This window comes from Rhinopithecus bieti, unplaced genomic scaffold, assembly GCF_001698545.2.
Source record: "Rhinopithecus bieti isolate Rb0 unplaced genomic scaffold, ASM169854v2 scaffold_33210, whole genome shotgun sequence".
Classification (NCBI taxonomy): domain Eukaryota; kingdom Metazoa; phylum Chordata; class Mammalia; order Primates; family Cercopithecidae; genus Rhinopithecus; species Rhinopithecus bieti.
Window position 1 is genome coordinate 1,474,321 of NW_016814226.1, and position 26,906 is coordinate 1,501,226.

Below are 26,906 nucleotides of genomic sequence, written 5' to 3' on the forward strand. Positions count from 1 at the left end.
TCAGGAGTTCGAGACCAGCCTGGCCAACATGGTGAAATCCCGTCTCTGCTAAAACTACAAAAATTAGCCGGGTGTGGTGGTGGACGCCTGTAATCTCAGCTGCTTGGGAGGCTGAGGCAGGAGAATCACTTGAACCCAGGAGGCAGAGGTTGCAGTGAGCCGAGATCGCACCATTGCACTCCAACCTGGGCGACGGGTGAAACTCCATCTCTTAAAAAAAAAAAAAAACAAAAGTTAAAGTGAGAAATTTTATGTTACATGTACCTTACTATAATTAAAAGAATGAAAAAAAAATACTGGGAAATACATTACACATACAAAAAAGTGTACGTATGTATAGTTTATAAACTAATTTTAAAGAAGTACTCATGGTTCTGCTATCCAGCTTAAGAAATAACATTGCTTGTTTCTCGAGCCGTATGCCCCATACCTCCTGTGCCCCTCTCTCCCCACCAGAGGTGACCAGTGCCGTCTTGAATGTTGCGTTTAGCATGTATATGAGTCAGAGTTCTCTGGAGAAACAGAACCGATGGGGGATATGTAGCTCTGTCTGTCTTTTTTTTTTTTTTTTTTTTTTTTTTTTAGACGGAGTCTCACTCTCTTGCCAGGCTGGAGTGGCGTGATCTCGGCTCACGGCAACCTCCCACTCCCTGGTTCAAGCAATTCTCCTGCCTGAGCCTCCTGAATAGCTGAGATTACAGGCACTGGCCTCCATTCCTGGCTAATTTTTATATTTTTCTTAGACACAAGGTTTCATCATGTTGGCCAGGATGGTCTCGATTTCCTGACCTTGTGATCTGCCTGCCCCGGCCTCCCAAAGTTCTGGGATTGCAGGCATGAGCCACTGCTCCCAGCCTGCCTGTCTGTCTCTATCCATCTCTCTCTCTCTCTCTGTCTCTCTCTCTCTATATATATATGAAGAGATTGATTGATTATAAGTTATTGGCTCATGTAGTTACAAGGCTGAGAAATCCCAGGATCTTCAATCTGGAGACCCAGGAGGGCCAGTGGTGTCAGCCCAAGTGCGGGAGGAGACCCACGTCCCAGCTCAGTGAGTTCCCTTACCCTGCCTTTCAGTCTATTCAGGTCTCAAATGGATTGGCCAAGGCCTGTCTACACCGGGGAGGGCCGAATGCTAACCTCATCTAGAAACACCTTCACAGTCATGCCCAGAATAATGGTTAGCCAAGTACCAGGCTGCTCCTTGCCCAGTGCAGGCAGCTTGTCGGCAGGCCCTGCTCCACCTACTTGTCTTTCCTCGTGTTTCGTACACGCGTGCGCCTGTGTCCTTCACATTCTTCAGTTTTGCCTGATTTTGACCCCGATGTGACCGGAGCCCCGCTGTGCGTGCTCTCCTGTGACTCGAGTTTACGCAGTAGCCCAGCTTTGGGGCACAGCCCCATTTACTCAGGGCACTGCTGCCTCCACTGTGTAGCTGCGTGGGATCCCACACCAGGAGCACCGTCCGTTTGTCACCTAGGAGGGGTGATTTCGTGCCTGAGTTGCGTGTGGATTTCCTCCTGCCGAATTTTAATTAAGAGGCAGGGAGCAGGTGGGTGAAGGGCACACACGCAGATGCAGCATTACCTCGGTTCGAATTCTGCCCGCGCCATTTCCTACCTGCTGAACCTGATCAGACAAGTTACTCTACCTCTCTGTGCCACAGGTTTTTGTTCGTTTGTTTGTTTTGTTTTCGTTTTGTCTCGTTTTGTTTTTGTTTTTGAGACAGGGTCTCCCTCTGTCACCCAGGCTGGAGTACAGTGGTGCGATCATGGCTCACTATAGCCTTGACCCTGTGGGCTTAAGCAAGCCTCCTACCTCAGCCTCCTGAGTAGCTGGGACGACAGGTGTGCACAACCTCACCTGGCTAATTTTTTAATTATTTGTTGAGATGGGGTTTCACTGTGTTGCCCAAGGTGGCCTCGAACTCCTGGGCTCAAGTAATCCTCCTGCCTCAGCTTCCCAAAGTGCTGGGATTAAGTGTGAGCCACCTCATCTGGCCTTTGTGCCTGAGTTTTCTCGATCAGGTAATGATGACAGGTGGTGAGGGTGACTGTATAAAATGTCCGGAAATCGCACGTGCTCCGTGCCCAGCGGTTAGAGGCTCGGGGCCGAGCTGGGGGCTGAGCTGGGGCATTCTTGTTCCATGGCTTTCCTGCTGATAGTTTCTCCTTTTCTCTTTTTTTTTTTTTTTTTTTTTGCTGCTTGTCTCAACCTGACAAAAATGCTCAGTTTAGAAGCATGTCATTCCATTTGTGGGAAAATTAAACACATTTAAGAGTAAATTAAATTAGGGGACTTGTGATCATTAGTTAAGTAAATTATTTTTTTTAAATGTAATGTACCAAGCATAGCACATGTGGCACGCTCCATAAATATTTGTTAGAATGAATGATAATTTTATGAGCCAATCAAGTCATGTATAATGGGATTATTTGGTTCTGGAACTAATGAAGTGACAATAGAGCAATAAAGCTTCTAAAAAGAATCTCCGTGCTTGCAAAAATCCAAAATGGGGAAGAGGCTCATGCTGGATTTCACCCAAGAGCAAGGCCCGAGGAGAGCTGGGACACTGTGTCCCCGGAGCTGTCCAAGGGGGCCCTTGTGACTTGGCAGGGGTGACTTTGAAGCCTGAGTTTGTCAGCACTCTGGGTGGACTGGGTCTCGGGGGAGGCCTGCCTTAGCTCGGCTCGGGACACCAGTGAATACAGCAGGATGTCCGCTTGCAGTTCGCGGTTTATGTCATGCCAGACGTGCAGGGGGCCCGGTGTCTCAGCACTTGGCACCTGTGGGACTGAGAGAGGAGTCAGTCTAGCACCAGACCTCCGCTTGGTGGGGGTGAGGGGGGGGGAATGGGAGAGGAGGGAGAGGATAGAGAGGGAGCTGGAGCCCCAGTCCCACATGTTAGGTCCTGGGAAGCCCTATGGGTTCATGCTTGTCTTGAGGGGAGGTTGGAAAGCTTGAACAGGGACCAGGAGCCTCGCAGTGTGGCATGAGCTTTGCTGGAAGCCTGGCTCTTTGAGAGGGGTGGGGCTGAGAGCCGCTAGACCTGGCTTCATCCTCCTGCCTGCTTTCCTGTCTGGGGCGTACCCTGGGAAGGGACATAACCTCCCTGAACCTTGATCGCCTCCGCTGTCCAGTGGAGGAAAGGAAGGTACCTGCCTAACTGGGCTCTTGAAAATAATAAATGAGATAATACAAAATCTGCATTCGTTTCCTAGGCCTGACATAACAGAGTACCCCACACTGGCTGGCTGCCAGAGCAGTTTATTCTCTCCGAGTTCTGGAGGCTGGAAGTTCAAGATCAAGGTGTTGGCAAGACCTCGCTCCATCTGAAGGCTCCCGGGAGGGATCCTTCCTGACTCTCCTGGCTTCTGGGGATGGTGGGCAGTCCTGGCACATCCTCATTTGTGGCTGTGTCCCTCCAGTCAGCCTCCATTGTCACAGGCATACCCCCTGCATGCCCCTCTGTGTCTTCCTCTGGTCTTCTTCTCTCTGCATGCCAGCATCCAAAGTTCTCTCTCCCGTATGGACACCAGCTGGGCCCACTGCAGTCCAGTATGACCTCATCTGAACTTGATTACATCTGCAAAGACCCTGTTTCCAAATAAGGCACATTCTGCAGTTGTCCAGTTCCAGGTGGATGTGGATTTTTTTTTTTTTTTGAGATGGAGTCTCACTCTGTAGCCCAGGATGGAGTGCAATGGCGCGATCTTGGCTCACTGCAACCTCCACCTCCAAGGTTCAAGTGATTCTCTTGCCTCAGCCTCCCGAGTAGCTGGGATTACAGGTGCCCACCACCAAGCCCAGCTGATTTTTGTATTTTTCATAAAGATGGGGTTTCACCATGTTGCCCAGGGTGGTCTTGAACCCCTGAGCTCAGGCAATCCACCTGCCTAGGCCTCCCAAAGTGTTGGGATACAAGCGTGAGCCACTGTGCCCATCGGATGTGGGTTTTGGTTGGGACACCATTCAACCCACAGTACCTGGTGCTCAGTTAGTGACTAAAACCCACTAGCGATGGTCACTCTTCTTGTTTTTACTTGCACAGATGAGGGTGTGATGAGGGGGAAATAGAAGCACAGCTGATTGTATCATCTCAATTCTGCACACCCCATGGCTTTTTTTTTTTTTTTTTTGAGATGGAGTCTTGCTCTGTCACTCAGGCTGGAGTGCAGTGGCACAATCTCAGCTCCGCCTCCCAGGTTTAAGCGATTCTCCTGCCTCAGCATTACCGACATCCGCCACCACGCCCAGCTAATTTTTGTGTGTTTAGTAGAGACAGGGTTTCACCATGTTGGCCAGGCTGGTCTCGAACTCCTGGCCTCAAGTGATCCACCCGCCTCGGCCTCCCAAAGTGCTGGGATTACAGGCGTGAGCCACTGTGCCTATCGGACGTGGATTTTGGATGGGACACCGTTTAACCTACGGTACCTGTATAAAACCCACTAGTTTTGGTCACTCAGTCACTCTTCTTGTTATTACTTTCATAGATGAGGGTGTGATGGGGGGAATATAGAAGCAGCGTTGATTGTATCTTCTCAGCTCTGCACACCCTGTGGCTTTTTTTTTTTTTTGAGAGGGAGTCTTGGTCTGTTGCCCAGGCTGGAGTGCAGTGGAACGATCTCAGTGCGCTACAACCTCCGCCTCTCACATTTAAGCAATTCTCCTGCCTCAGCCTCCTGAGTAGCTGGCATTACGGACATCTGCCACCACGCCCATCTAATTCTTGTATGTTTAGTAGAGACGGGGTTTCACCATGTTGGCCAGGCTGGTCTCGAACTCCTGGCGTCAAAAGATCCACCCATCTTGGCCTCCCGAAGTGCTGGGATTACAGGCATGAGCCTCCACGCTCGGCCCCGTGACTGATTATTACACTGTTCTAGGGAAAGGGGAGGAGGACTTGTTCTTCTCTTTGGATTAATAAAATACCGTGAGGCTTGTGTTTGCACAGTGCCCACAGCTTACACACTGACGAGCCCTTTTAGATTGACTTCTGCTGAGTCATTTCATCCTGTTCCATTTGTCAGCCGTAGGGTAAACAGCAGTTTTTCTGACATATACTCCTTTTGAATAAATCCTACTCTGTCAGCCTCGGGAAGTAGAAGGCACCGGTGTGGTATCCCGACTTCATTCACAGGGGAGAGGAGATGCCTGTTGCCACAAAACGTGAATGTTGGGTGTCCATTCAGGTGTCACATGCGTGGTGTAGATTGTCTCCGCTTAATGAAAAGGATGCTGTACACCTTTTCCTTTAGAAAGTTTCACTTGGCTTGTTTGACAGGCACAGAAGATGTGTTATTAAACACTTGCAAAGCCTGCTGTCATTTGGTTTTAAACCGCACTTGTCATCTGTGGTGGGGCGTGTTTGCTCAGCATCATGGAAAGGGGATGTGAGGTACCCAGGCGGCCGTTTCTCTACCACGATGCTTTCTCTGCTTGCTATCAGGAGAAATGTTCTTTCCTTTGTTGTGGGAAGGTGGAAAGGGCACTCTGAAATGCAAGGTGGCCTTTTGTATCAGAATTTTATGGCTGAGACCAGGCATGGGAGCTCATGTCTGTCATCCTAGCACTTTGGGAGGCCAAGGCAGGCAGATCACCTGAGGTCAGGAGTTTGAGACCAGCCTGGCCAACATGGCAAAACCCCATCTCTACTAAAAGTACAAAACATTAGCCGGGTGTGGTGGCAGCTGCCTGTAATCCCAACTACTTGGGAGGCTGAGGCAGGAGAATCACTTGAACCCAGGAGGTGGAGGTTGCAATGAGCCGAGATCGTGCCACTGCACTTCAGTCTGGGCAACAGAGAGACTCCTTCTCAAAAAAAAGAAAAAGTAAAGAAAAGAAAATTTCGTGACTGATTGTCACAGAACCATCTTTAGTCCCAAGATCTGAGGCAAGGGAACCATTTTCAACAGGAAACTTTTAAATGTGTGAGCAGCAGAAAGGGAGATGGAGCCAGAACTTGCTAGTGGAAAGATGCTGGAAGCTGGGAGCTTTGAGGTTCTAAAAATCCTGGTGTGTCAGTTCAGGTAGTGGGGCAACTAGAGCTTAGGGTGAGTTACACCTGGTGGGACTTAACGGGATAAATGCCATCTAGTAACCCAGCTACATTAGGCATGAATATCTGGGGAAAAGGTGGAATACACCTGGGTTCTTTGGGTACTGGCCAAGAAGATGTCTCATAGTTTGATGTTGCTCAAGAAGGGAAACAAGCAGGATGGAAAGAGGTCTAATCAGTCGGCTGGAGTGGGGTGTTGCGTTCAGTTCATTCCTTGTTAAACTCAGCCAGTTCTCGTTATTCATGGTGGTTTTGGTCTATAAAGTTGCCACAAACACTGAGTTAGCTAGTAGTAAGCCATCGCTCCCAGGGCAGTACAGGGCTAGGTTCCTGTGAGCCTCTGGTCACATTTTCAGCAACAGATCAATACATAACTTTTTCTTATATATGTTTCTTTTTAAAGACACATTATTTAAAATATATTGTTGATTGATTAACATCAAGCTCACAGCCAATAGCAGTATCACTCCTGCCTGAACAAAGCTTCTCTGACGCGTGCGTTCTCTGCAAGGCACACCTCAGCCTTCTTGCACTTGGGAACGCTCGGAGTACTCCTCGCCACGTGTGGGGACCCATTTTAAACAGCGAAGTTGGCCGGGACGGTGACTCATGCCTGTAGTCCCAGCACTTTGGGAGGCTGAGGCAGGCAGATCACCTGAGGTCCAGAGTTTGAGACCAGCCTGGCTAATATGAGGAAACCCAGTCTCTACTAAAAATGCAAAAAAAATCAGCCAGGTGTGGTGGCGGGCACCTGTAATCCCAGCTATTCAGGAGGTTGAGGCTGGAGAATTTCTTGAACCCGGGAGGCAGAGGTTGCAGTGAGCCGAAGTCGCGTCACTGCACTCCAGCCTGGGCGACAGAGCAAGGCTTCATCTCAAAAACAAAGCAAAACAGTGAAGTCACCAACAAAAAGCGGAAAAATGTGAAAACCACGGCATTAAATAGACCATGAAATGGACACTTGTTTATGATGCGAGAGCTCAGACAAGAAGGCAGAGTGCCCTGTGTTTGACCTCAGGTGGGGACACATCTGGCAACTCAGATTCTTTTTTTTTTTTTGAGTGGAGTGTCACTCTGTCACCCAGGCTGGAGTGTCGTAGTGCACTCTTGGCTCACTGCAACCTCTGCCTCCTGGGTTCAAGCAATTCTCCAGCCTCAGCCTCCCGAGTAGCTGAGACTACAGGTGCACGCCACCATGCCCGGCTAATTTTTGTACCTTTAGTAGAGACAGGGTTTCGCCATATTGGTCAGGCTGGTCTCGAACTCCTGACCTCAGGTGGTTCACCCACCTCAGCCTCCCAAAGTGCTAAAATTACAGGTGTGAGCCACTGTGCCCGGCCAGATTCTTTGCTTCTGTGTGTGTGTCTGTGAATGAATGTAGGCCAACAGTATTGATTCTGGGGTTACACATTTTAGTGAGTAGGTACATTTACACATGCAGAATCCATGAATCAAGGTGACTGATTTACACATGCAGAATCCATGAATCAAGGTGACAGACTGTACTCTGACAATTATTTGTCGAGCACTGTAAGAGAAACCCACAAACTGTTCCTTCCCTCTGTTCACATACTGCCCAGGATAAGACTTCTGATACCAGAGGTGCAGGGATGCCCTTGCTGCACCTGGCAGTTCTGCAGCAGACACCAGCTGGGTATCCTACAGTTCAGTTCAATTCTGACACCATCGACCTGGGGAGAGCCTCAGACCCCACAGGTGAGGGCTCAGCCCCATAAGACTGCGCCCTAAAGCTGGGTCCCCACAACTGCTTCCTCGGTTTTGATTAATTTTCTGGGACTCAGAACTCGGAAATGGACCAGGCGCGGTGGCTCACGCCTGTAACCCCAGCACTTTGGGACGCCAAGGCAGGCGGATTACTTGAGGTCAGGAGTTCGAGACCAACCTGGCCAACATGGTGAAACCCTGTCTCTACTAAAAATACAAAAATGGGTTGGGCATGGTGGTGGGCACCTGTAATCCCAGCTACTCGGGAGGCTGAGGCAGGAGAATTGCTTGAACCTGGGAGGCGGTGGTTGCAGTGAGCTGAGATTGCACCACTGCACTCCAGCCTGAGCAACAAGAGCAAAAGTCTGTCTGGGAAAAAAAAAAAGAACTCAGGGAAACGCTGCACTTGTGCTCCCTGGTCTATTGTAAAGGAGATGGTAAGGGTGCAGGTGAGCAGCAGAGGAGGAGGCACACAGGGTGAGGCCTCAGAGGGCCCCGATTACAGGAGCTTCTGTTGCCCAGGTCTTCCATGGATGGGGTGCGGTGCTGCTTTTGATACCAGAAGCCTGGGATCACTTTCCTCCTCGGTTTCTGTGTGGGCAGTGGCTCCCTCACCCGTCTCATGCCCTGCCATGCAAGGGCAGAGGGTTGGTGTTGGGGTGGTGCTGGGGACCTGGGAGTGGAATATCCCTCTCCATTAAGATGCCCAGGGACCGCATGTGTGACGCTGGCCACGTCAGCCAGTCTTCCTTCCTGCCGAGACCACCAGCCCTCGGTGCAGCCAGCCGTATCGCCTGGTTATAGTTACACCGAGACCCAGCTCTTTGGAAGTGTGGCTGTGGGGCCTTGGATCCCTTTTCCTTTCCACGTGTTTTGTGGAGAGAAATAACACAGGCATGTGCCATGCCCAGGGGAGGCAATGTTGGGAAAGCAGAAAGGAGCTCAGAGCAGGGAATGCGTGTGGACTCGCGTTTGTTGAAGGGCCTGGCTGAGTTCCTCAGAGGCTGGGGTCAGTGTTCAAGTTCTGATGCTTCAGACCGGGAGGCCCTTGGAGGCCAGAGGACGTGACCTTGAAGAAAGGGCAGTTCTCACCTGTGGGCCTAGGAGAGGTCGTTGGCTTTATGACATTACTCCAGGTAATTATACGTGGTCCATACCTATAATCCCAGCACTTTGGGAGGCAGAGGCTGGAGGATTGCTTGAGCCCGGGATTTGGAGATCACCTGGCCAACAAAGTGATACCCCTGTCTCTCAAAAACAAAAAAAAACCCAACCGACCAACCATACAAACAAACAAACAAACAAACAAAAAATAGTTAGTTGGATATGATGGCATGCACCTGTTGTCTCAGCTACTCAGGAGGCTGAGCTGGGAGGATCACTTGAGCCCGGGCAGTCGAGGCCGCAGTGAGCTGTGATTGCACTAATGCACTTCGGCCTCGGTGATGAAGTGAGACCCTGTGTAACAACAACAACAGAACATTAATCCAGATAGTTCTAGGATGAGGGTTCGCAGAGCTAGATGAACTTTGCAAGTTCTTTCCACTGATCCCCAGGTTTGGTTGATTGTATGAAACCAAGAGGAAATATACAGGGTTTTTGCGGAGAAAGGAAAATGTCATTTCTTTGGGTTTTACTTTGAATGGCATTGGGCCATTCAGAGCTTATGTGGGGCCAGCCCAGCCTGGCCCGTGTGCCCCACTGAGACCCTGGAACCTGGGCTTTCTCTCACTGGGCCCCTAGTGCCCACTCACTAGTTGTGGGGTTTTGTGAGGACCCTTCATTTATCTGCTTCATCTTCCCAGATGGATCAGGGGACGTGGTGGTGCCGTAGTGGTGCTGAGAGCTGCTCCTGGGTGGGGGTTCTCAGGAGAAGTCTGTCTGGGAAGATTATATTTTATTACCTTCTCCCTCATCTTATTTATTTTCTGTTTTTTAAGAGACTGGGTCTCTCTATGTTGCCCAAGCTGGTCTCAAACTCCTGGGCTCAGGCGATCCTCCTACCTTGGCCTCCCAAAGTGCTGGGATGCAGGTGTGAGCCACTACGCCCAGCCTCCTACCTCTTTCTTCTTTATTTATGGTTTATTTCAATAGGTTTTTGGGGGAACAGGTGGTGTTTGGTTACATGAATAAACTCTTCAGTGGTGGTTTCTGAGATTTTGGTGCACCCATCACCCGAGCAGTGTACACTGTAACCGATGTAGTCTTTTATCCCTCACCCACCTCCCACCCTTTCCCTGAGTCCCCAAAGTCCATTGTATCATTCTGATGCCTTTATATCCTCATAGCTTAGCTCCCACTTGTGAGTGAGAACATACTTGAGTTACTTCACTTAGAATAACAGTCTCTAGTTCCATCCAGGTTACTGCAAATACCATTATTTTGTTCCTTTTTATGGCTGAGTAGTATTCCGTGGGGTGTGTGTGCGTGTGCATGTGTGTGTGTATATATATATATATATATAATATAAATATAATTTATCCACTCATTGACTGATGTGGACATTTGATTGGTTTCATATATTTGCAGTTGTGAATTGTGCTGCTATAAACATGCGTGTGAAGTATCTTTTTTGTCTGATGACTTCTTTTCCCTTGGGTAGATACCCAGTAGTCTCCTACTTCTTTTTAAAGGAAAGTTTAAATTGCTCTTTCTTAAGAGTTGATTGCTCTTTCTTAAAACTGCCCAAAAGAAATGAGAATGGCACTGCAGTAAACATCTATGAGCGCCTACTGTGTACCAGGCAGGTGGCAATGGCGGAATCTACCACATCTTAAAAGTCACCATCCAAGTTATCCTTTTTCTGAAATACTTTCTCTTTCAACTGAATGCTTTGTTTTTAGAGTGTAGCATGTTTGTGACGGCCAGTGAAGGGCCCCAGATGGATTCAAACAGAAGCAGAGTAGAGAGGATACTGAAGGGCCTGTCTCCCTGTGAACCCCTTGGAGCTCAGGCAGAGATGTTTAAGCAAAAAGGTCGAATCTGTACTTCTCTGGCTTTTAATGGGTTATGTTGAAAAGGATGTAACCTGCCTATAAGGTTGTAACTTACATTTGGCTCAGTCTTAATTAACTTAACAAGGGGTGCCTCCCCACCCGTTATCCCCATACCTTGTATTTATGCATGTATTGACTTTTCTCTCGCTTTGATACCTTCAAGGCAGGGCCGTAGTCTTTCTCACCTTGGCACCCCAGGCTTGAGTGATGCCTGGCACACAGTAGGTGCACGACACACATCTGGGTTGAGATCCTGATATACACCCTGTATATGACCTTCGGCCGCCTGTTGACCCCTCACCGCCTCTGTTTTCTCATCTGTTAGATAGGGATGAGCATAAGGATTCTTCCTTGCTTGCCTTATGGGGCCTCGGTGAGAATCAAATGAAATGATGACATCAGTCCCTTAATTATTTCTCCTCCTCCTCTTCCTCCTCTTCTTCTTCTTCCATCTTCCATCTTTCATCTTTCTTCTTCTTCTTTCTTTTTCTTCTTCTTAGACCGGGTCTCACTCTGTTGCCCAGGCTGGAGTGCAGTGGGATGATCCTAGGCTCAAGTGTCCTCCTGCCTCAGCCTCCTGAGTAACTGGAACTACAGGTGTGTGTCATTGTATCTGGCTAAGTTTTTGTAGAGACAGGGTCTCACTATGTTGCTTAGGCTGGTCTCCAACTCCTGGGCTCAAGCAGCCCTCCTGCCTCAGCCTCCCAAAGTGCTGGGATTACAGATGTGAGCTACTGTGCCAGGCCCCCTTAATTTATTCTGAAAAAGGCATGTCAGGAGCTGGGTCTTGGCTGCCTTGCTCGCCTTGTGAAATCCCCTTGCCTGGCAGGTAGGAGGCAATCGATGCATACATGGTGAATGGATGAAATATTAGTTAGTTGCATTACACTGAAGTGGTCTAAACATGACTCTAAGATGTGATACTAGGCTGCTGATCCTTTTGTGATTTTTCAAGTGCATAGTTGTTTTCCTTTCAAAAGCTAGTCACATTTCCTTTCCTGACTGACCCTCTGTTATTTCTGCCTCCTTCCCCAAGGGGTTGAGCCCCAGTCCCAGGCATCTCCTTGGCCAGCTCACTAGATACACACGTGTCGGGAAGACCCCCTCTTGCCCCAGCCTTCCTTTGTGGGTGGCACTGGACACTGGGCAGTTGGAAAGGCCCTTTCCATGGAGCACTAGGCTGGCGAGGGCCTTCCTGTCTGTGCCCTCATGATGTCCTCACTTGGCTGTCGCGGCATCTCCTGGGCCATGAAGTGCTGTTTGCTGTCCTGGCCTTGGATTCCTGCATCAAGTCTCCCAGCAGGAAAACTGTTAAACCAAAACCAGTGTTGGGGACTGCATCAGAGTTGGGGACCGTATCAGCATTGGGGACTTGGATCAGCGTTGGGGACCCGCATCGGTGTTGGGGACCCGCATCGGTGTTGGGGACTCGCATCAGTGTTGGGGACCGCATCAGCGTTGGGGACCCGCATCAGCGTTGGGGACCGCATCAGCGTTGGGGACCCGCATCAGTGCTGGGGACCCGCATCAGCATTGGGGACCGCATCAGCGTTGGGGACCCGCATCAGCGTTGGGCACTCACATCAGTGTTGGGGACTGCATCAGTGTTGGGGACCCGCATCAGCACTGAGTGTCTTTTTCTTGCTGCCTCAAGTCCTGGTTTTGACTCAGGATGACGCCTGGTTTGTGCTATGGGAGTGGAGTGTTGGGGGATGGGGGTGACCGGCGGGTGAGCCCTTACTGCTGATCCTGGTCTCGAATGGGAGAGGGGCACTAGTGCTCCTGGGAGTGGGCCAGGCATGTCCCAGTCCGCTGACTGCCCCAGAGCCCCCCGCCTGGCGCACCTGCTGGGTCGGGACATGGGCCTCCTGTGGGCCTCACCACTTCCTGCTTCAGCAGAGCTGGGAATTGTCAGTTCATCGAGCAACACCTCCAGGAAGCCAGCCTCGGGAAGGAGCTTCCACGGGGAGTTGGGGGACTGGTAATTGGAATAAATAAAAGCTAATCGTGCTTCCTGGATGCCAGGAACCACTGAAATTCATGGATTCCCACAGTAGCGCGTGAGGCTACTCATTGTTAATAACCCCTTTTTACCGGCGAGGAACCCAGGCCAGACAGGGAGCCCGCCTGTGTCACCTGGTAGGGAGGGGCTGGGCCTGGTATTATAAACCAGGAGAAGGTGCAGGCCGAGGAAAGGGGGAGCAAGTTGCCAGCCAAGGTGGGTATCATGTGAGTCTTGCTTCTCCCCTCATTTGAGGACTTTCCTTTGGGGAAGTGAGTGCTCCCGAAAGCAGCCTGCCACCTCCGTGTTGGGGCAGCCTCAGCTTCTGCTTTCTGTGTCCAATATTTGATTTCTGTTGTCGTGGAAACGGGGTGACAAGTGTTCCACGTGTTAGTGTGTGGTCCTCCCGGCGTAGTCGGCACACGGGAGATGCAGCTGGGGTGGCATGTGCCCACGGTGGTGCCACCTCTTGCTGGGGGTCAGGCAGAGGAGACCCAGCTCCGTGCTAGCTTGCAGACCCCTCCTGTCTCAGGGCCCAGAGAGCAAAGGCGATGGGAGGCCAACGTCTGTCGTTCAGTTTTCCTCTGAGCCACATGCGTCTTCACACCCCAGGGGCCTGGGCGCGCCCTTCCTTCCTTCTTTGTGTGTGGGGGTTTTCCTGGGGAGCAGTTGCTCTGGCCCATGAGGCCGTTGGGAGTCAAGACAGAAATAGTGGTCTGTGGTCAGCAAGGAGCTATCACTGGAAACACCTCGGCCCTCCCACAGCCTGACCCTCTGTGACCTTCCTCAAAGGCTCCCTAAAGAGGCTTTCCCTTGAAGTGCAAGTCATAGTGGTGCCCCTGCCACATCCCTATATGAACGAGGTGTGTGCCCTGCCTGCCCTCCGACGCCCGCCGGTCGTGCTGGTCTGCAGAGCCGCCGCCAGCTGCACCCTCCTCACCAGTAAGTTCTGTTCGCTTTCTTATCATTTTCAGCAGGAGCTAAACCCAGGCCAGCCCTGCTTTTCTTTTCTGCTTTATGGCAGAATTTTGTTTGGCAAGAATGGACCCTGGGTGACCGCTTGACTTTTTCCAGGAAGGCGATGGGGACGTTGGTGTTAGGACAATGGGGAACGGGGTCCAGGTTGTCTCAGTGCGGCCCCAGAGGGATGAGGGTCTGACTTATGGAGTGAAGTTTCCAGCACTCTGCTGGGGCGAGTAGATCTTTGGGCCCAGAAGAATGGGATTTGGAACATTCTCAGGGACATGTTGCAATTAAGATTCTCTTTTTCGTAGGGGTAACTGATACTGTGGGTCTCTCTCTCTCTCTCTCTCTCTTTTTCTGAGATGGAGTCTCGCTCTTGTCACCCAGGCTGGAGTGCAATGGTGCGATCTTGGCTCACTGCAACCTCCGCCTCCCAGGTTCAAGCGATCCTCCTGCTTCAGCCTCCCGAGTAGCTGAGATTACAGGTGCCCACCACCACGCCTGGCTACTTTTTGTATTTTTAGTAGGGATGGGGTTTCGTCATGTTGGCCAGGCTGGTCTTGAACTTCTGACCTCAGGTGATCCACCCACCTCGGCCCCCCAAAATGCTGGGATTACAGGCGTGAGCCACCACGCCTGACCATGGGTTTCTCTTTAGGTGTCTTCAGTTCTGTGTTTTCTTTCTCAGTGGCCGATTGTGGCCAGTGTCTGGCTTTCTCCCGGTCGCCACTGGATATTCTGTCTTGTCTTTGGGAGGCAGAGTCAGTAGAAGGTGCTTTGCACTGGGCATGCCTGGGAGTGAGCCCAGCTCTGCTGTTACTAGCGCCCATCGCGACGGTCGGCCCAGCTACCCCATGTTCGAGTTTTCCTCCTGTAAAATGGGAACAACAGTAGAGCTGATGTGTCCTGCGCTTTCTGTGTCCTAGGGACTGTCCCAGCTCCTTAACGTGCTTTGCTCGCTGCTATCTTCCTAAAAACTTTTCTTTTACAGTTGAGTAATCTGAAGCCCAGAGAGGTTAAGTAACCTGCCCAAGGTCACACAGCAGATGAGAATGGGAGTCAGGAGTGTACTCAACAGCCTGGCTGCCTAGTCAGTGCTCTCAACCTCTGCTTGAAGGCCGCCTCCCTGGGCCCTGCTGGGGGACCCAGTAAGATGATGGTTATTCACATTTTCCTCTGTTTCTGATACCAAGTGAACTCCCGGTAAATGCTGCTTCCCCCTCTGGTGGAATAAAGAATGCACATTTTTTTCTGAGCTCTGCCTGGGTATCCCTAAGGAGAGGGACGCTGTGCCCGGGACGCAGATGAACACGACAGGAGCTGTTTCCTGGAGGAGCTCCCATGCTGACTTTTGCCTTTGATCTTCTGCATCTTTTTCACAGGCTTTCTGTAGATGTGCGGGGATATTTCTAGAGGAGAAACCAGAGGTGGAAGGAGGGGCGTAAGGAAATCGAATGCTGGGCATCTCTTAGCTCACATTATCTGAGGCTCTTCAGGGACAACAGACCTTGCAATAAAAGGCAAAAAGGTGATTGTGCACAGAGTGGATTGCGCACAGAGTGCCTCTTCCTGCATGGTGCCGGGCGGGACGGGATCGATGGGGCTTGGCGGCTGGAGGAGCGCAGACCCTGCCCGCGTCTCCTGGGGCCTGTGCGGGACTTTGCTCACCTTGCTGTTTCTAACCAAGGTGCCAGATTCTCTTCACTCGGATATGTCAGATTTTAACCCTTGAGGCTAGAGCCTTGCCAGGCTTATTTGAAGTCAGTGGCTTCTAGTAGTCACAGGCCCCTTGCCCTAGACCCCAGACCAGGACTCCCCCCTACCCTGAAACCTTGGCCTCGTGGAGCAGGAGTCACGGTGAAAGGGGTCTTGGAGCCCAGGATCACTCCAGCAACATTTCCCAGAGTATCCTGGGGCCAGCGTGGGGTGTGGGAGAGCAGATACTGAGCGCTGTGTCCCTCCCCTTGGAGAATCTCACAGTACATTAGCATAGTCAAGGCTTTGAGAAGTCCAGCAGGAAAAGAGACCTGCTTAGCTTCCCTTCTCCTCACGACTCCACCTCCTTGACCTTTGCCTGATTCATGTGAGACCTGTGAACGTCTACCCGGCGGGACTCACTTTGGGAGATGCTGATGGAGACCAAATAGGTGTCCTGCTCATATATCCTCCGCTTCTTCAGTTTTGCTCAGGTTCCATTGGGCTTCCTAAAATGCAAACGAATCGAAAAGCTAGAAGAGCTACGCTGAATGTGTTTTCTCTGTCTGAAAGTACAGCCACCCGTGAGAGGAGGAGGTCTGCTAAGTTTTCTTCTAGAAAAGGGGTCCCCAGGCTCTGAATGCTTGAGAACCTCATTGGGATCACCGCCTCCATTGTGGGCCGCCCATCCTCCACCCCCTCCCGGTGGCCTATTGATAACCTCCCAACCACCACCTATGCTCCTAGAGGCCCTAACTGGAATCCCTGTCCTCACCCAGTGAGTTTGTCACCTCCCTCCAAACTTTGTGTCCTCTGTTGCAGTTGAGGACCTGGAAGTCATGACTGGGTTCATTAGTGATGGATGTTTATATTGAATTCTTAACTAAAACAGGGAGGAATCACATCCTAGCTCCATGTTTTACTAGTTGTGGGACCTTGACTTTCCCAAGCTCTATTTTCCTTGACAGTAAAATGGCAATAATTGGGGTAACCCATATCCCCGATCGCCGAGGATCCCTGCAGGCGTCCACGCCCGGCCCAAAGCCAGGACCCAGAAAGGGCGGCCTCTTCTGTGTCTCTGCAAGTTGCTGGCTTGGATTCTAACGCCCTCCTTCCCTCCCTCCCTCCCTCGCTCACTCGCTCTCTACCAACGGGATCTAAGACCATGAGAACGTTTGAAGGTTTCTCAAATGTCTGTGACTGCCCCACGTCTGTTGTTTGGTGGAAAGGACTTTGCAATTGAACGGAGTCAGTTGCAATGTGAATGTCATGTGGGGCTGCTTTTCCTTGGCAAGTCCTTGCTGTCTGAGCCACACAGTTCCCCGATCTGTAGAACCTTCCCTCCCCTGTTCCCCTTTCTGGGCTGTTGGGAGGCTGAGTGAGCTTGTCATGAGGTCCCCGAAAGATAGCTTCTGTGCCCTGTGGAGCTCAGTCCCCGAGTCTCTGTCACCACCTCCCAGGCCCTGTCTCACCACCCTTTTGGGTTGGTGAATTTCAAGTTGGGCATCAGATAGGACAAGGGAAGGGGACTGGAGAAGGAAGAGCCGACAGTTTGCCCTCAGGACTTCAGAGTCACTCTTTTTCGTTTGTTTGATTTTTTCAGATGGAGTCTCGCCCTGTCACCCAGGCTGGAGTGCAGTGGCATGATCTTGGCTCACCGCAACCTCCACCTCCTGGGTTCAAGTGATTCTCCTGCTTCAGCCTCATAAATAGCTGGGATTACAAGTGCATACCACCATGCCCGGCTAATTTTTGTATTTTTAATAGAGATGGAGGGTTCACCATGTTGGCCAGGCTAGTCTCGAACTCCTGACCTCAAGTGATTCACCCTCCTCAGCCTCCCAAAGTGCTGGGATTACAGGCATGAGCCACCGCGCCCAGCCCAGAGTCACCCTTTATTTTTGTGCCTTATTACACATCTTCCTGCTACAGGACAGCCCAGAGCAACGGGACAAGCTTCTGTCATGAATAAGTCCCCTGCCTACTTGGGGTGTGGGGATAAAGGACTGGACCTCTCTCTCTTCACCCTGCAGGGCAAACTCCTTCAAGACTCAGCTCCAAGACTACCTCCTCCAGGAAGCCTCCCTGGACTACCACACTCCCTCCTGAGCCCCCAGCCTTCTCACATACCTCCCTTATTTGTCTCCTGGGTGCTGGAGCCCTCAGAGCAGGGCCTGTGTCTGAGTCCCCCTGTGGCCCACCCAGTGCCCTGTGCCAGGCCTGACCACAGTGGATGTCAATAAGCAGTTGTTGAATAAGTGAATGAACAGATGCAAACTAGGCCCAATCTTATCAAAGTATACTAGAGTAATTGTATAAAAAGCCAGACTTCTTTAAGTGGAGGAAATTTAAAGTTAGAAGTGGGCTGGGCACAATGGCTCACACCTATAACGCTAGCACTTTGGGAGGCTGAGGTGGGCAGATCACCTGAGATCAGGGGTTCGAGACCAGCCAGCCTGGCCAACATGGTGAAACCCGTCTCTATTAAAAATACAGAAATTAACTGGGCGTGGCGGCACGTGCCTGTAATCCCAGCTCCTTGGGAGGCTGAGGCAGGAGAATCACTTGAACCCAGGAGGCGGAGGTTGCAGTGAGCGGAGATCACGCCATTGCACTCCAGCCTGGGCAACAGAGTGAGAGTCAGTCTCAAAAAAAAAGAAGTGAGTGAATACGTCCATACCTGCTTTTGTAGCTCCTGGCTCTTAAACCTCTCGAATACCAATGGCAAATAAAGGGAACCAAGAGATGAAAGATGTCACTATCCTGATTTTCTTCAGATGCAGAAATTTCTGTGTAGCTGAGGAGGTAGGGCCTGCTTGCACCTCTTTGAATTTTGGAGTGTACTTGAGCAGAAGCATTCATTGCTTGGAGAAAGCAGAGGAGACCCCAGAAGCGTTTCCCTCAGAAAGGGAGAAGCAGGTAGACCAAGCAGCAGTTCTGGGACCAGCTCTGGGGCCACCTGCTTTTCCCAACTGGGTCTCCGGCGGATTCGGTGGCTGGCCTGCACACAGGAGATCCTCAAAACAGATGAGCGAGCATGTTTGGCATTTTTACACTCCCTCCTTTAGTCTGCAGCGCTGGAGGAGGTGTGATTATGGTGTGTATTTTGTGCAGCCATTCGGTGGACACCTACGGAGGACCCGCCGTAGGTGGGCTGCCGGCCAGGCTCTGAGGATGGAGACGAGGACTCTTACTCGGGAGCCTCTGTTCAGGTTGAAGACAGTTTATGAAAACATAAGATAACAGAGTGGCCAAGTCCAGGGCAGGAGCCAGGGGTGTGTGAGTGGGGGTCCTGGAAGGGGTCTCTGGAAGCCAGAGGAGTAGTCCTCTGAGGCTGACCGAGGCTCCCAGCAGAGAGATGGGGGCATGGGCAGAAGCCTGCCATGCCAGTGAGCCCTGGCATTTCTGAGCCCCTGCTCAGTTCTGTTGCCTGCACGATGGGCTGGGTGAGCAACGCTGACAGGAGACCCTTGCCTTAGCACTATGTCCCCTGGGTTCTGGCTAGTGACGCCTCCTGGCAGCAGCTGTCCAGGCCACACAGGATGCTGGCTACATGCTTGACTGGTCTGGCCATCCCTGCATGGCCCCGCTGTCACTGGTATCTGGAGATCGCACCCGGCCAGAGCCCAGTGGCTTCCCTGCCTGCCACCCTCGGATGCTTCCTTGGGGAGGGAGGGTGCCCTGTTTCCATGGCAACCCTAGGGGGGAGGCCAGGGCCTTGGGCAAGCTGCTGAGCTTTTCACAGCCCTGGGAGTGAGGACCAGGGCAGGCTAAGCCTGGCCTGTGGGGCAGAATTAGCCAAAGACGATCCCCACCATCCCTGAGGAGAGGAGGGCAGGGAACATTAGGCAATGCTCACTGCCCTTCCCCCAGCCTCCCAGCTGCCCACAGCAGTCCCAGGCCAGGCCAGGCCAGTGTGGGCGTGGGGGGAAGTTAGAGCCTGGCCATGTGGTGTGCCGGCATGCAATGCAACAGCCAAGACAATGGAGTCGTCCCCTGCCCTTGGGCCCTTCCCGCCACCCCATCTCATGTCTGCACTAGGTGAGGAAGCAGAGGATGGAGGAGCCTGGCAGACTCCGGGAGCTCCTGAGACTCCTGAGTCGGTGGGGACAGGGCTTCCCAACCTCAGCACTGAGGATTCTTGGTTGTGGAGCTCCCTTGGGCATTGCGGGGTTTTTAGGGGCATCGCTGGCCTCTACACACGAGATGTTAGTTGTGACGACCCAAAGTGTCTCTAGACACTACTACATACCCTCCCAGTGTAGGGGTGGAGGAATCGTCCCCAGTTGAGATCTGCTGAGCTGAGAGGCTCCCCGGAAGCAGGGGATGAAGGAAGGGAAGGCCATGGGCCCTGGGGACATGGATGCCTGCCTGGAACACACAGAAACACGCACACACGTACGCATGCCTGCACTCACTCATATGCACGCATGTTCACATATGGATGCACCGTGACCCTGAAGGGACATCCCTGCTGCTCTTTTAAACAATCTTTTAGCTAGACTATTTTTAGAGCACTTTCAAATTCACAGCAGAATTCAGTGGAAGGTGAAGAGATTTCCCATAACTGCATAGCCCCACCACGCACACCCTCCCCGTCTATCAACGTCTGCACAAGAGGGTGCATCTGTGGCACCTGATGGACCCGCATGGCCACATCAGGACCACCCAGAATCCACAGTTTCCATGAGGGGCCCCTCTTGGCTTTGGACATTGTGTAAGGACAGGAACCCCCATAGTAGCATCATCCAGGGCAGTGTTACTACCCTGAGATCCCTGTGCCCCACCTGCTCATCCCAGTCTCCCTCTCACTCCTGGCAGCCTCCGTTCCTTTCACTGTCTCCGTAGTTTTGCCTGCCCCACAGGGTCGTGTAGTTGGGATCACACTGTCTGTAGCCTTGTCAGACTGGTTTTTCACTCAGTGAGATGCATTTAAGTTTCCTCCACGCCTTTTCACAGTTGACGGCGCGTTTCTTCTTAGTTCTGAGTGGCTTTCTCCATTGTCTGGACGGATCCGTTTGTTGCCTGTTTGCCTCCCAGAGGATCCGCTGCTCTTTGCTGCAGATGCACAGTCCAGGCGCTGTGGAGTTGGGATGGAGCAGTCGAGCTGGGATCAGAGCCCAGGTCCCTGCCCTGAGGTTGGAGCACTCTGACTGTACCCGGCCTAGGCCTATGCATTGTCTACACTGATGGCCATGAGGCAGGGAACCTGGAGCACAAAGCAGGAGAGGATGCTGAAGGGGGCGGGTGGGGCCAGGACTTGGGAGTGTCCGGAAGGAGGACCGCCTGCCTCAACCCAGGGCTGGTCTGTGGAGGCCAGAGCGCTCAGCCCCTCAATGCTGGGCCTGTTGTGAGTTTCTCCATGAGGTGGCCCTTTTGGAAAGAATGGCTCCGTAGCAGCTGGGTTGGAGGCCCCATGACAGCTGAGTCCGGGACTCCACGGCACCTGGGTTGGCGGATGCCTGTCCTTGTAGAGACTGTCACCTCCAGAAATGGTAAAAAGGCAGCCACCCATAGTCCTGTGTCCTCTTTCCAGTCCTCTGTCTTGTAAGCCCGGTCCCCCCAGTGGCCCCAGTCCTCCCCTGCCAGAAGCCCGTTCTCCTCTCCTCTTTCTGGCCTAGAGACAGGCTCTTCCCTCTGGAGGGTGCAGTCCAGGGGTTCTGGTAAGGTACAGAGCCCAGCCCCAACACAGCAGGAAGTTTTTCCACAAATGCACAGCTCTTCAAGGCCACGGGCAGCTGTGTGTGTGGTGCGTTTTGAAGGGCGTTTTGAAGGGCGATGGCACGCGCAGCTGTGTGTGTGGTGTGTTTTGAAGGGCGATGGCAGCAGCAGTGTATGTTTCATGGTGCAGGGAGCACGAGTTGTTCATAGGCGTGCCTGGGTCCTGGGTCCCTGTGCAACCTCCTCTAGATTCATGGAATCCTATCTGCCCTGAGATAGATAAGCCAAGGCACCTGCCCCTTTCTCAGGTGAGATGCTGAGGGCCAGAAGCATGCTGCTGTGTCCCGTGGAGGAGGTGGCCTGCCCCAACTCCCCTGCACCCTAGGGAGAGTGCCCACAGGCTGGGGGCTGGGGCTGGGTCCTGTGCCTTGCTGAGGTGCGCGCCAGAATGTTGAGCACATCCCGTCTGAGACCAGCTTGGTTGGAAGTCGAATTATGATGAGAATATCACATGGTGTGTGGCCTGGGTCCCCCTTTGGTCGACACTCTTGAGTGTGGGTCCTGTGCCTGCCCGGGGCCAAGCAGCAGGTGCGACCAGGCCTGCCCTGGGACGACATGGGGTGTGCTGGTGTCCTGAGGCCACTGTAACAAAGCACCACAAACTGGGTGGCTTAAACAACAGAAACATAGTCTCTCACAGTTTTGGAGGCTGGAAGTCCAAGATCAAGGCGTGAGCTGGGCCGTGCTCCCTCCAGGGCTCCGGGAGGATCCCGCTTGGCATCTTCCAGGCTGTGGTAGCTCTGGTGTTCACTGCCATGGGCCACATCGCTCCAGCCTCTGCCTCCCTCTTCACGTGGGTCTCTTTCTCCCTCTGTGTCTCTGTCCTCGCCTCTTCTTGTAAGGACACCCGTCCTTGGATTAGGGCCCACCCTAATGACCGCATCGGAAACTTGATTACATCTGCAAAGACCCTGCTTCCAAATAAGGCCACAGTCACAGGTGTGGGGGGCTAGGACTCCAGCACGCCTTTTAGGGGAGATACAGTGCAATACACAGCACAGGGTGAGGTCTTCCAGATCCCCAGACCTGTCTTCTTCCAGACCGCCAGGCAACACTGAGAAGGGCGAAGTTGGCTCACGGTCCTGGCCAGGATGTGAGGGGGAGTCGCCAGGTGGGTCCCGGGGAGGTGTGAAGCTCTGCAGGGGATTGGGGAACCACACATCGTTGCCCACATGTGACTTTAAACCTTAGAGGTGATATTGGGGGGATACTTTTTTTTTTCTTTTGAGACAGAGTCTCATTCTGTCATCCAGGCTGGTGTGCGGTGGTTCTAGCGATTCTCCTGCCTCAGCCTCCCGAGTAGCTGGTATTATAGGCGCCCACCACGACACTCGGCTAATTTTTGTATTTTTAGTAGAGATGGGTTTTCACCATGTTGGCCGGGCTGGTTTCGAAATCCTGACCGCAAGTGATCTGCCCACCTTGGCCTCCCAAAGTGTTGGGATTACAGGCAGGGGATAGTTACTCTTTACAGCTAGGGAAGCAGTCAGGCTTGGTGACATGATAGAGACACCTGGTCCCTTGAGGATGGGAGGCCATTTGCAGAGCCATGTGGTGGAAGGAGCACTGAATTTGGAGCCCCAGGCTTACAGCATGGGTCCTTGTCACATGTCCTGTGAGCTCTGTTTGCATCCTTAGTTCAGGTAAGCTACTGCGTTGAACCAGCTGGACACAGTGTATCTGTCTCTCCCTCTTCCACAGAAGTCCTCATTTAAGGTTGTGTCCCTGTTTTTACTGATGTTGGAATTGGCACTTGGAGATGTAAACTTTCCCAAGGCCATACACTCAGACGAGCGGTTAGACCCGGACCTGCGTAACTCCAGCGTGTCTGTTTTAGGGGGACACAGTTAAATCCACAGCAAGTACTGTGTTCCCCTCTTCTCCAACACCATCCTGACCTTTTCCTGGCTGGGGTTACCATGTTGGGGCAGGCATGGGGGAAGTGGTAAGGGAGGTATCTGGACCTAGTAAAAGTCTCTGGCTCTTCTGCCTCTTCTTGCAAGGACCCTGTCAATCACATTGGGCCCCCTGCATAATCCAGGCTAATCTCCTCTCCCACCCCGAGGTCTTTATCTAATCACATCTACAAAGGCCCCCTCTTGCCATGGAAAGTCACAGGTTCCTGGGACTGGATGTGGACATCTTTGCAGGGACCACGATCCAGCCTTCTATCGAGGCAGTGACAGATGGAGTAGAACATAGATCCTTTGAGTTTTTATTTTTAATTAATTAATTTATTATTATTACTATTTTAGATGGAGTCTTGCTCTGTCACCCAGGCTGGAGTGCAATGGCGAGATCTCAGCTCACTGTAGCCTCTGCCTCCTGGGTTCAAGCGATTCTCCTGCCTCAGCCTCCCAAGTAAGTGGGATTACAGGCGCAGACCACCAAGCCCAGCTAATTTGTTTGTATTTTTAATAGAGACGAAGTTTTACCATGTTGGCCAGGCTGGTCTCAAACTCCTGACCTAAGGTGATCCCCCTGCCTCGGCCTCCATAACAGGCGTGAGCCACTGTGCCCGGCCCCTGTGAGTTTTTACAAGAGACACTGCAATAGAGAGAATAGTAGAGTCCTCAAACCCTGATTCAGTCGTTCATGAATTCACTGAGTGCTCACTATTCCTGCGACGTGTGTCCTCTTCTTTGCCAGCCTGCTGGTGTGCTTCCTGCTGCTTGGTCTACCACAAGTGGGTGTGCTTGGCCCGGGAGGCTGATGGTGCTGACCTCTGGGCTGACACTTACTGTTTTCAGTGACTTGAATGACGTCCATGCAGAAGAGCTAGTGCACCATGCTTGTATTTAAAAATGCCCAGGCTCCTGCCTGAGAACCTGGTAGGCCAGTACTTGGAGGGACAGTAGCAGGCTCAAGAAGCCATCTGTGTCACATGTTCTTGGGGACAAAGAGGAGACACAGGCTCAAGGAGCAGCGAGGTTTGTGGGACATAGCTGTGTCCAAAAAGGTCAAGCAATTAGCACATCCCTAGCTACTTCCTGTGAACCCATTAAATCCTCAGGCTGAGGAGGACAGAGGGTGAGGGGATCTGACTCCACACTCAGCCCTTTAGCCAGTGGCTGCTGTGCTAAGCCATTCTGAGAAGCCACCGGTGGAGAACTGACTTCAGGTCTTGCTGACTGTGAGGTCGTCCAGTTGTTTTTGCACATTGAAAACAATACATTGCACTTTGGGAGGCCGAAGCGGGTGGATCACTTGAGGTCATGAGTTCGAGACCAGCCTGGTCAACATGGTGAAACTCTGTCTCTACTAAAGATACAAAAATTAGCCAGGTGTGGTGGTGGGCACCTGTAATCCCAGCTACTTGGGAGGCTGAGGCGGGAGGATCGCTTGAAACCAGGATGTGGCGGTTGAAGTGAGCCGAGATTGTGCCACTGTACTCCAGCCTTGGGGACAGAGCGAGAGTCCTTCTCAAAAAACAAAAACAAAAACAAAACAAAACAAAAACATCGTTCCAGATTTGCTAATAAGGAACCAACCTCCTCAGACCTTGGTGTCACAGGAGAGTGGCCTGCAGCAGCCTTGGGGCCAGTTGTGATTTTATCCACAGTGTTGGTTAGATGCATCCTCTGTGCTTGTTTAATATTCATTCTGCTTGTGTGAACAAAGCCATGTCAGTTTCAGTAACCCTTGTGCCATGGAGCACCTGGTGTGGAGCAGGGCTCGGTACAACTGGTGCAGAGAATGTTCCAGGCCTTTCGAAATGATGTGGAATTGCTGGGGCTCTCTTGAGGCTGTTAATTTATTTAGGGCTGCTGTGACCAAATACCACAAATCCAGTGGCTTAAACCAACACAAATCTATTATTTTACAGCTCTGGAGGTCAGGAGTCCTAACATCAAGGTGGCAGCAGGGCCGGTTCCTTCCGGAGGCTCCAGGGGAGAACCCCGTTGCTTGCCTTTCCAACTTGAAGAGGCACCTGTGTTCCTTAGTGCGTGGCCTCTTCCTTTGTCTTCAGAGCCATCGGCATAGCATCTCTGCCTCCCTTATCACGCCTCCTCTAGCTCTGGCCCTCCTGCTTCCTCTTGTAATGACCCTGTCAATCACATTGGGCCCCCTGCATAATCCAGGCTAATCTCTCACCCCAAGGTTCTTACCTGATCACATCTGCAAAAGCCCCCTCTTGCCACGTAAAGTCACAGGTTCCTGGGACTGGATGTGGACATGTTTGCAGGGACCACGATCCAGCCTTCCATAGAGGTGGTGACAGATGGAGTAGAAAGTACGTCCTTTGAGTTTTTATAAGAGACACTGCAGTAGAGAGAATGGTAGAGTCCTGAAACCCTGATTCATTCGTTCATGAATTCACCGAGTGTTCACAGAGCACCTGCCTCAGTCCAGGCGTCATGTTGGGAGCAGGGGAGACAGAGCAGGCCACACATCTGTCCTTTCACAGTGCTGTAGATGCATATCCTGTAGCACAGATGCACAGATGTGCCTTAGACTGATAGTGCCTCAAAAGGAGAGGAATGGGAATGGGGGTGGGGAGTGGGGAACCTGACCTGCTTTGTGGGGTCACGGAGGGACTCTCCACCTGCCGTCAGCCCTCCGTCCCTCGTTTGCGGCTGTTCCTCCAAAGGCTCAGTCTCCAGCAGGGGTGTGGGGACCCCTATGGGCTGTGGAGACCTTTCTCCTTTGCTGCTGTGGGCATTGCATCTGTCCCTGATGGGTAGAGCTGTCTGTGTCCACTGGGGCCCGAGGCAGTGCCCCTGTGGCTCTCTGAGTCTCTCGGGGGGGAACTGAGCTGCCAGAACCAGAGGGCGATGGCTTCCAGCACTCCCCAAAGCCACCTGCTTTTGGAAGGGGCCTGTCTCCGAAGCAGGCCGGGTCCTCCTGTTGGGGGAAGCTTTCACGGCCAGGTCTGTGTCGCTTCTGCAGAGGAGACAGCCGCTAGAGGGCACCATCCTTCTGGCCTTTCCCACCTCCCCGTTTCTACGGCAGGTGCACAGTAGAGCCTATTTTTTTTTTTTTTTCTAATGACTTAATGATTTAATCTTCTCATTTTCTCAGCAGACAATGCTTTGGACTTCCCTGGATACATTGGGACATTACCAATCAGATTAATTAATACGAGTTTCACAACTCGGGAACCAGTGAATGTGCTTCCCCAGACTTAGCTTCTGCATGGCTGTTTCTGCTTCCCTTTATGAAGTGCATTTCTCTAAGAGCCTGGCAGTCTCATGGGGCTCGTCTGCTGCTGGAAGCGAGCAGTGGGTTCCATTGCCCCCCGCTTGGTGGGGCTCGCTGTGCAGCTTGCTGGCAAATGGCTGGGCTCGGAGGGGTGGTGACGGTGACACACGCCAGGGGAAGGGTTGGCATCCTCTTCTGAGAATTGTTTCTTTTGGGCTTCACACCCCGCCCCCACCTTCTGCTGCCTTGAGGCTCTTTTCTCCTTATTATTAACTAGTGACAGATTTCATGACCAGTGACTGAAATCATTTGGAAGTACCCCCTGAAAGCCAGCGTGATGGGTTGGCAGGAATGTGACAGACGCAGCCTCTGAAAATCAGAGGCAGAGGACTTGCTAAGGGATTAGGATGAGAATGGTCAGGAGGCAGTGGCTGCTGGGCACTGGAGCTGAGGGTGAGGGGCCGAGAAAACAGTGGGCAAACAGGATAGCTCTTTTGGGGGGCGGGGGAGGCTGGCTTTGGGGGTGTGTGTCCTACTGTTTGTTCACCGCAAGGTGGGGGCGTTGGGTGGTGGGTTCCAGTGCTACTGAAGGGTGGCAATTGAA

At 52.1% G+C, this 26,906-nt stretch overlaps 1 protein-coding gene across 3 annotated transcripts in view; it reads left to right on the plus strand.

Annotated features, from left to right (window-relative positions):
• PARVB (parvin beta) overlaps positions 1-26,906 on the plus strand; it is a 139,615-nt gene that overhangs the window by 29,646 nt on the left and 83,063 nt on the right. Inside the window, exon 1 of one of the 3 annotated variants that reach the window (XM_017850013.1) lies at positions 13,627-13,723. The exons of 1 other annotated variant lie outside the window; for it this stretch is intronic. In XM_017850013.1, the coding sequence (XP_017705502.1) occupies positions 13,636-13,723 (88 nt within the window). In that variant the 5' untranslated portion in view covers positions 13,627-13,635. Of the gene's footprint in view, positions 1-13,626; positions 13,724-26,906 lie in introns of those variants that run through there. One more of the 3 variants, XM_017850012.1, reaches the window with a different exon arrangement.